Raw genomic sequence first — 9,151 nt, forward strand, 5'->3', positions numbered from 1 at the left:
GGTTGGCGGGCCCGGTCGCATGTTGGCGGGTACACTCTTGCGCTGCGGGGGCGTGGGCGGGCGGGGGAGGGAGGGGGAGGGATAGGGCGGGGGCGGGGGAGAGGGTGTTGAGCGGCGCACATGCAGTCTTCGAGCAGCGTCTTTGCATCCGCTTCGGTGAGCGTCGGCGTCCAGCGCTTGCGCAGCAGCGGCAGCGCCAGGTGCGCTCCGATCCCCGAGGCCACAAAGTTGTCCTCGAAGGCGACGCCGAGCATCGTCGACGCGCCGAGGTACGGCTTCCCGTCGCGGCAGCCTGCGACGACCACGGAATTCCAGAGCGGGTCCATCTTGGAGCGCCGCTGGTACATCATACGCGTCAGCCAAGAGTGCAGCGCCGCGGGTGACATCGCCGCGCCGTCGTCCAGGGCGTACTCCTCGACGGCGCGCGCCTCGACGGTCTTGACGATGTACTGGTAGTCCGACAGGTCGCCGCCCGCCGCGACCAGCGTGTCCTTCCGCACGCCCACCGCCTCCATCCGGCGGATCTTGTCGTACCGCGCGAGCGAGCCGTAAAAGCCGAGGGTGTCCGCCGCGACGAGGACGCCTCCGGCGTACTTGACGGCGACGACGCTCCCGCCCGTCACCATCGGGTACAGCGTGCGCTGGCTCGCCTCCGGACCCGCCTCCTTTGCCGCGTACGGCTCGTCGGTGAGCCCGGCGTGCTCCGCCCACGTCGCGCCGTGCACCCGGTTTGCCATGCTCGCTGCGCCTCGACCGCACGGCGTGTGCCTACGGCGTGACCGGCCGGCGTGAGCGGAGTGCTGCACGCACGGTCGGGGGTGGTGGGATGGCAGGCACTGAGGTGAGTTCGGCTCGCTAACCCGGGTCGAGACAGCGGGGTGTTTTTAAAGAAAAACGGCGACAACCGACTGCACTCCAAGTGCTCCAAGGGGTTTTTAAAGAAAGACGCGGCTCGGGCGAGAGATGGCCACCGTCCTACCTTGTACGTGTGTACGCGCGCGTCAGCACGAGACGAGCTGCACGATCTTGAACTTCTCCGCCGCTCCCGAGGGTGCCGCCAGCAGCCGCGCCTCGAGTACGTGCGTCGCGTTCGGCAGCAGCCCGGGAACGTGGTGCGTGTTGTACGAGATGGTCGTGTCGTGCCCCGGCGTCGTGCCGAACCAGAGCACGTCCGACTGCGAGGCGCGGTCGACCCAGTGCGCGTCGACGACGACGGTGTAGCCGATGGCCGGGAGGCGCAGCTCGATGCGGCCCACCTTCTCGTAGCTGCGCAAGTAGGTGAGTGCGAAGCGCGGCGCCGCACCGAAGCGCAGCTCGAAGCCGACCGTCGCGCCGCGCTCGGTCGCGATCCACCCAAACTTGCTCGGCCGGTCAGCGTAGTAGCGCCAGCCGTGCGCGAAGCGCGGAGTGCCGCCCGCCGCGCCAACGGATGGAGTTCTGCCGCCTGCGCCGCCGCCTGCGCCGCCATCTGCGCCGCCACCTGCGCCGCCACCTGCGCCGCCACCTGCGCCGCCACCTGCGCCGCCGTGGCTGTCGCTGCGGCCCGCCTCCGCGCTCGAATACACGCTGAGAGGCGCGGTGCACACGTCAAAGTGCGCGAGGTCCGACGCGCGCCAGAGCGGCGCCGGTGGCCACCACCATCCCGCCGCCGCGCCGCCGGCCGCGGGCGGCGCGGCGTGGCCGCCCGTGCGTGGCCGCTGCCCGGCCGCGCCGCCGCCGGCCGCGTCGCCGCCGATGCCGCCGCCGCGCCGGCACGCGCGCCGCGCGGCGCGTGCCCAGAGCGCGACGAGTTGGTCGGCAATCATCTGGTGCGTCAGCCACGACGGGTGGTTGATGTCAGTGGCCGTGGTGCCCGCAATGGGCCCGGCGCGCCACAGCGCGGGCTCGTCCGCCGCGGCGGACTTCCAGTCGAGCGTCGCGACCTTGTAGTGCTCGAGCACCGGCCGCTTCGCCCGCTGCACCTCGTCGCCCAAGCCTGGCGCGGCCGCCTCGACGACGAGCACCGTTGCTGTGGGCGCGAGCGCGCGCGCCGTGCGCAGCAGCGCCTCGAGCGCCTGCGACGCTTGCGTGCTGCCGCTCCGCCACGCGTCTTTCACCAGCGAGTCGAGGAGGATCAGGTCGGTGCGCTCGCGCAGCACGATGCCAAGCGTGGAGAGTATGTGCACCACGCTGTTGCCGCCACTCGCCAGGTTGTCGTGCGTGATGGTGGCCGACGGGAAAGCGCCGCGCAGCGCGTGCACGAGCCGCGCGGGCCACGAGCATGCACGGTAGCTCTCGCCGCTCGGCCTGAAGCAATTGTTGCCGTAGGGCACACTGCCGCCGAGTGTGATTACCCTCGCGCTGTGGCCCGCGGCCAAACGCTGCGAGAGCGCGACGAGAGACTCGAAGTATCGGCCGTGCTCAACGCCTGCGTGCAAGGAGACATTGCTAAACGCCAGCGCTGAGCAGGCAGCGTCGAGCGGCCGCAGCCGTCGTCGCATGCGACACGCAGGAGTCCATATGTGGCGGGTTTTCGCAGCGTTTTTCTCGCAGGAAGGCATTTTTTTGAGAGCGCCTTCGTTGTGAATACATGTAATTCTTTTTTGAGAGCGCCTTCGTTGTTAATAGTACAAACCCAATGGTCCCTTGCGAGCGGTCCGTCGTTGCAGTCGCACACACTCACACGCCACGCCTCACCGCGCGCCCACCCACTGCCCCGCCCAGGCGGGAAAGAGATGAGGAGATGGGACACAGCAAAGGAGGAGCCTCAAACACGTATGGGAGGGTTCAGTTGTGCGCCACGCTGCCCGGCGTTTCTCACTTTCCGGGACAGCCCCGCCCTTTTGAGGCAGGAGAGTGACGGCTACCCCGTACGCCCTGTCGCTCTACCCCGACGCCGACCGCCCATCCCCCCTCCTCGTTCCCCCCTCGAATTCTCCGGACCCCGACATGCCGCCCGACGTTGGGCCTCTGCCCCGCACGCCCCCGCCCATCCTGCCCCTCGCTCACACCCCAGCCCGACACGCACATATAAGACAAACCCGGCGTCCTGCTCTCAAAAGAAAAGAAAAAATGCAAAAGAGGAGACCAGCGCGCAGCGGGGGAAACTCCCCGCCTATGCAACACCCCAGAGAGGGGCCGCCATCGCCGAAGCTGTGCCTAAGCATAACTCCCAAACCCGCAGCGGCCCGGGGGGCCTTGGGGGCAGCCTGCCGGACCGCTGTTGCACGGGGCTAAGCACCAGAAGATGAGTGGAGTCGATGGATCGGGCTGTCGACCGTGCCTCCCCTCTTTTCGTCAGAGTGGGACCTACGCCGCGCCGGGTAAGGGGCGCGCCCGGTCCTCGACGGAGCCGCGCGCCCCGAACGACCCAGGCGACGAGTACGAGTGCGTGTCACGTTTGACTCTCTTCGCGTGACTTCGAGAGAGACGCCTCGAGTGGCGGCACGCCCGCCTCCGTTGGCCACTCCTACGCCTTTGGTAACACCGAAGAGAAGGCCCGCCGCCTAAACATGGGCTGCAAGGCGCGCGGGCAGCCCGGCCAACCCTTCTCCCACAAGACCGGCCACGGCTACGTCAAGGCGCATCGCGGTTTCTACCACGACGCGATCTTTGTCAAGCGCAACAACTTCAACCAGCTGCTCCACGAGACGTTCGGCGGCGGCTTCTCGCCCACCGCCGTTCTCAAGCTGCGCCGCCTCGCGCGCAAAGTCGCGCGCGGCAGCGTCGACCGCACGGCCTACTCGCCCAAGTACTCGCTCTCTTTTATGTCCCACCATGCAGAGCGCATCTCTCTCTCTGTTGTGCGAGGCGTGAACCGCGCCATTCGCTCTCACCTGGCAACCCTGTCTGCACGTCTCGCGCGCGCGTGAACAGGGCTCCAGGCCCCAAATGACGTGTGTGTGAGTGTTAGATTTGTTTGACTTCGTGATGAGGTGCTAGCTTCCTTAACCGTGCTCCCCCACATAGGGGTGTAGTACTTCCCTACCGCAGACCACAGACACTTCAAATCGATGTGTAGTGCGATGTAATCCAAACGTAACTTCACACCTGAGCAACTGTTCACGCATCCGACCCGCACACCCCAACGCATTACTGTCTGTGTGTGTGCATGGACCTCAACAGTTTGCCCGCGGACCTTCTGGCCTTTGTGCTGGCTAGTCTGGACTGCAGAACAGAGCTTGCCTGTGCCGAGTGTGTGTGCAAGCTCTGGCAGGGCCTGGTCGATGAGGCCATCACTCGCCACAACACTCGGCTGCCAAGAGCTGACCTCCACTGGCTGCCCCGCAACCACGGAGTGCGCCTTCAGTACGCTGCGAGGCTCAGCCAAATGTGGCATGCGCGGTCAAGATTCACAGGCCCGAGTGCAGCGGCCGGGGGGGCTGGGCTGTCTACGTCGCTAGCGTGGTTGGCCGCAAATGTGTTCACGAGCCCAACAGATCGACAGGCTGCCGACCAGACCGGCGCTTTCCGAGCGGCGGTTGCGCTGCTTCACCGCGAAGATACCCATGCCAGCTTCCGGCCGCCGCTCATGGCGTTGATCACGGCTCTGTTCAACAGGTGCCGTGCGCAGGGATTCTCGCTCCCAGAGGCGTTCACGCGCAGGCGGGTGAGGCTGCTCATACACCCGGTGCGGACGACTCAGCCTCGGGATAGTGCCGTGATGCAAGTTCATGCCTCTCTGGGCCACACCGTTGCTCACGTGATCAAGGTCCTCCTTCAGAACCATGGCCTCTACGGGCGAGCGATTCTTGCGCCCCCCGGCCTTCGACCCGAGGACATCAGGACACCGGAAGACGTTAACAGAGCGTTCCCGCTGCGGTACCAGTTGAACCTCCGGGCGTCTGATGATCAGCCTCCGGTGCACGCACTGCCCAGACAGCTCTATGGTTCTGGTTCAGCACCTGCTGGGAGTCTTCCCCGGCACATGTTTCTCGCAGAGTACTTCGATGTGTGCTACAGCGGTCGCGCCGTGCAGCTCGTGCTGGAGTGGCCCGAGGACCGTCTCCTTGCCCACCCCACGTTGCGCCGCGAAACTTGGGAAGGTCTTCTCGAGACTGGGCGGCCGCTGGTTGCTGACGGGGAGAGCATGGATCCGTTTGCAGAGCGATACGCACTGCGTTCTCACACATGCGCCATGTGTCGAGAGCCCCTCTCTTGCAGGTGCGCTGGGATGATTGGCAGGACCGCCCAGTCCCCGCCACCCCCTGGCTGCCCAGATGCGGCTGGCTGCCTCATCAGCCTAGGGCGATGTGGCCACATCTACCACCTGCATTGCGTCCAGCGTTGGCAAGCGCAAGGCCGCCAATTGTGCCCATTGTGCGGGGCACAAACTTGGGAGGAGGCGTACTCTTTGGCGCGTTGCGAGGCATGCTAACTGCACCAACTGCTAAGAGGCACATGACTGGCACATGCACGTGAGTGTCGTGAGTCGTGCAGAGAGACATGCGTAGCTTGGGGGCCGCAAGGGTGGCTCGTTGCCTGTCCCGTTTGGGTTTAGCAGTGTATGGTACAGAGCACGTGTGTGCCGTCGATGCCGAAGCGGGCACTTGTTCGACCGTGAACCCTCACGTGTGGCGAGGTTCTAGGCTGCATGGTTTTGAGGGGACCACTTGGTGGTCGCGGCTTGGCGATGCATGCAAGCGTGTAGCCGGCGCTAGTCGTCGTCGGACCTTCGGCATGTAGTCGCCCGTGGTCAGCGCCCTTCATTTATTTTTCCAGCGACCTAACATGAGTGCTGTGAGCTTGGCGCCTGACTGTTCTTCACTTTCGCTCTAACGAAGATACACATGCGCCAGCAGGAGTCGCTTCGAGGCGACACACACACGTACATAGGCGTGCCCTAGGGCCTACGCGCTGGCAAAGCGGGGCCCGACCCCACCAAGGCTTCACCGCCTGCGCTGACTTCACGTCTCATCCCTGGCGGAGGCGGCTGTAGAGGAGGTAAAGGTGGAGGCGATGTCGGGCGAGCGCCTACTCCGCGAGCGTTGCACGGAAAACTTTCGAATGGTCCTGATCCCCGCTGGCGCCAGAAAATCGTTGAGCACGGCGCTGCCGACTGCAAATGCTGCGATCGCACCCACGAGGATGAAGAGCCCGGACATGCTCGCGAGCGAGATCTTCTCGCTGTTGGCGCTGCTCGGACACGTGTCTCCCAAGCCGTAGGAGTCCTGTGGGGGCTGAGCTTGCTTGAACTGGCGGGTCGGGGCTGGGCATAGTGGCCGGGAATGGTTTTGGTCAGGGCCCGGCCCGCCTGCAGAAGGTCGGAGTATTCGGGCTGGTCGACGAACCACTTGATGGCCTTCGACAGGTTGTTTGCGAGCGCCCGATTGTCCGCTCGTCGATCGTCCATGAACCTAGTGCATACACGCGTTCCACTCGTGAGCCCACCCGATCAGCGGAGATCCTCTACTCGCTGCGTGTGAATGTGGCTCGCGCACAGCGCCCAATCCATCGGGACAATGTTGACGGACGGCACGAGGTGGCGCGTGTTGCAGTGACGCAGCGAATGGAGCTGGAGTTGTGCTTGGATGTAGATCAAGGCGTCCGCCGTTCCGTCATCGAGCGCTCGATCGCAATAATCGACACGAACCTGCTCGCAGTCTGCGAGGCATGCTGAGGGGTCATCCATGAACGGCCCCATGAGGTGGCCCACAAAGGGCCGGATCACAGGCGCCCAGTTCCACCAAGGGATGCAGCCGGTCTTGGTCTTTAGCTGCTGCCGAGATGTTGGGCCGAGGATCTCCTCGGTGGGGCGGATAAAGAGGTTGGCGAGATTGCCGGTATAGACAGCCGCTATGATGTAGAAGAAGAGCAGCAGTGCGAGCCGGAAGAGGCGCGCCGGCCATGACGTCCACTCCTGATCTTCTCCACCAAGGGCAAAGGCCGACGCGCTGTAAAGATTGTGGCACAGCTTGCCAAGGAAACGAAGTGGCGGCCGCGAAGTGCGAGCCGTGATCTGACTCCGTTCCGCCTTGAGGAACACACTTTTTGTGCTCCTCACAAGCCGCTTGTGCTCGAACACGCGCATCGCCACCGCCGACGCCGTCACCACGCCGGCGATGGCCAGCCACAGCGAGGTCTCAAATGGCTCGATGAAGAGCCAAAAGGACTGAGCAGCAATTCTCTTGGCCACCACCATGACCCAGTACGTGGATGCGAGAGGAACCGTCCCGAACACGGACGTGTTTGACCATACCTGGATGGTGTCACTATTAAAGGCGAAGGTTGCATCAGCGTAGCCGTCGTGGAGATCGGCAAACCAGTTGTGCGCGACGCCGATCCCTACACCTGGCCGATTCTCAAGATACTCGACTTCGATCCCAGTCTCCTGGGCGACTCGATCTAGGATGCGGATGAGCAGTCCGCCCATGACACCGCGCTCTGTAGGAGGTATGGGCGGCTCGTAGGTGAACCAAGGCTCAGCGGCGAATGCGAGCGACGTGACTGCAAGACGGCGTCCGTAGCAGCAACGATGCACGGGGCTGCGCGCTGTCTGCGCAGCAGCGAAGGCAACCAGGAGAGCGGAGGGAATGCTCATTGGCACACCGCTAACGAATATGACTGCGCGGCGGGGAGCCGGGGACGTCGTCCAACTATACCGGGTACCGCTCAAGTAATAAGATGTGGGCGCGCCGTCATCGATATGTTCGGCGGCCGTGTCGCGGGTCCAACGGGGCCGTCACACTTCAACCGATTTCCGGGGGACCGGGAGGCGGTAAGCCGTCGTTGCCCGGCGCTGCTTGCAGCACCATGGCGATGACGCTAAGTAAGAGGTTCCTCTTTTCCGCGCCCCCCCCGCAAGGCGCGCGATACAAAAAAAATCCTCAACTCCAAGTGCTCCAACTTCATCGTATCCAAGGCCCAGAGAGTAGATTGGGCTGTACAAGCGGTCTCGCGCACCGCACCCGTGCTCTCCCTCCCCGTCCCGCGGCCCGGCCGTGAGACGCCGATCTACGAATCAAGTTGGTGCCGGGTTGTATCTATGGGCATGGCGAAAGGGTACGCATGAAAACTAAGTCTAAGATCGAAAAATAAGCTGGTACTACGAGAGAGCTCGCTGCGAGCTTTTAGATGGTGTGTTTCACGTCGTGTGGCTCCCAGGGTTTGCCCCCGTTTACACGGTGGGGCCCGGGGCGCTGCGCGCTGGCACCCTGACCGTGGACTCAGCCGCCAGCCCGTCTGCTTCTCTCGCCACGCTCTCCAACTGACCAACTCAACGCGCGCACGCGCTTGCAATCGCGCACCGACACGGACACCTCAGCCGACAATGAAGCAAACGTCCGGCCGCTGCGTTCCGGGCGCGGCGCTGAAACGCACCAACAGCTCTCTCCCTCTCACAAGTCGTCGGGCTGCCCACGCGCCAAGCCGCGCGCCTTCCTGTCCTCGGCGCGCACCGGCGCATCGTCAAAGTTGAGGTCGGCGGTCTTGTACCTGCGTGATGGATAACGCCAGCCTCGGCGCGGGAATGCGGTGCTGTGCAGAGTACTCAGGGCCTCGCATGAATACGAGCGTGTCACAAGTACAGTGAAGACAAGCGTGAAGTATGTGCTTGTGCGTCTTGGGTCCCGGGGTTGTGTTTTTGTGTGAAGACAGCTGAATACGGCCGAACGCAGCGCAGTACGCGCCCTCTCGAGCGCTGGTTGCGACCCAAAGAATGCGCATGCCGCGTCTGGGCGGGCGAGCCAGAAGATGGCGCACCCGCGCGCGGGATACGGGGAGATACGGGGGGATACGGGGAGATCTGGGGAGATATGGGGAGCGGTTCCGCTTCTAGCACGGCGAGCCAGAAGATTGCGCACCCGCGCGCGAGATACGGGGAGATATGGGGGGGATACGGGGAGATATGGGGAGATCTGGGGAGCGGTTCCGCTTCTAGCACGGCGAGCCAGAAGATGGCGCACCCGCGCGCGAGATACGGGGAGATACGGGGGGATACGGGGAGATATGGGGAGATGTTCCGCTTCTACGGCCTTGTACTGCTGGCACCAGTGGGAGTCGGCGTCTTTCCCGCGGCAGTTGTCATGCCAGACCCAGCGAGTGCAGTTCTCGGCTGAGTGTGGAACGCCTGATATGCGAAAGAATGGGGAGATATGGGGAGATGTGGGGAGATGTGGGGAGATATGGTGCAGTTCTCGGCCGAGTGTGGAACGCCTGACGCAGTCACTCGATT

At 64.2% G+C, this 9,151-nt stretch overlaps 4 protein-coding genes across 4 annotated transcripts in view; all 4 read right to left on the bottom strand.

Annotated features, from left to right (window-relative positions):
* EMIHUDRAFT_218298 (hypothetical protein) overlaps positions 1–737 on the bottom strand; it is a gene marked incomplete at both ends in the record, with an annotated part of 2,152 nt that extends 1,415 nt beyond the window's left edge. Inside the window, one exon of the mRNA XM_005760115.1 lies at positions 121–737. Coding sequence (XP_005760172.1) covers positions 121–737 — 617 coding nt within the window. The remainder of the gene's footprint in view (positions 1–120) is intronic.
* Positions 738–1,001: 264 nt separating this feature from the next.
* On the bottom strand, positions 1,002–2,480 carry EMIHUDRAFT_106464 (hypothetical protein; the record flags this gene model as incomplete). The annotated part of the gene is made up of 1 exon (XM_005760116.1): positions 1,002–2,480. The coding sequence occupies one exon, from the start codon at positions 2,478–2,480 to the stop codon at positions 1,002–1,004; it is 1,479 nt and encodes a 492-aa protein (XP_005760173.1).
* A 3,405-nt stretch (positions 2,481–5,885) lies between these two features.
* EMIHUDRAFT_218301 (hypothetical protein) lies at positions 5,886–7,351 on the bottom strand (the record flags this gene model as incomplete). Its single annotated transcript, XM_005760117.1, has 3 exons — positions 5,886–6,149; positions 6,266–6,335; positions 6,420–7,351. 3 exons carry the CDS (start codon positions 7,349–7,351, stop codon positions 5,886–5,888), a joined length of 1,266 nt encoding a protein of 421 aa, XP_005760174.1.
* Positions 7,352–8,096: 745 nt separating this feature from the next.
* The window catches only part of EMIHUDRAFT_453296 (hypothetical protein), a 2,331-nt gene continuing 1,276 nt past the window's right edge, over positions 8,097–9,151 (bottom strand). Inside the window, exons 5-6 of the mRNA XM_005760118.1 lie at positions 8,959–9,047; positions 8,097–8,412 (exon numbers count right to left, since the gene is read on the bottom strand). Of these exons, the coding sequence (XP_005760175.1) occupies positions 8,195–8,412; positions 8,959–9,004 (264 nt within the window). The 5' untranslated portion in view covers positions 9,005–9,047 and the 3' untranslated portion in view covers positions 8,097–8,194. The remainder of the gene's footprint in view (positions 8,413–8,958; positions 9,048–9,151) is intronic.

Source organism: Emiliania huxleyi, assembly GCF_000372725.1.
Source record: "Emiliania huxleyi CCMP1516 unplaced genomic scaffold EMIHUscaffold_78, whole genome shotgun sequence".
NCBI classification, from domain to species: Eukaryota; Haptophyta; order Isochrysidales; family Noelaerhabdaceae; genus Emiliania; species Emiliania huxleyi.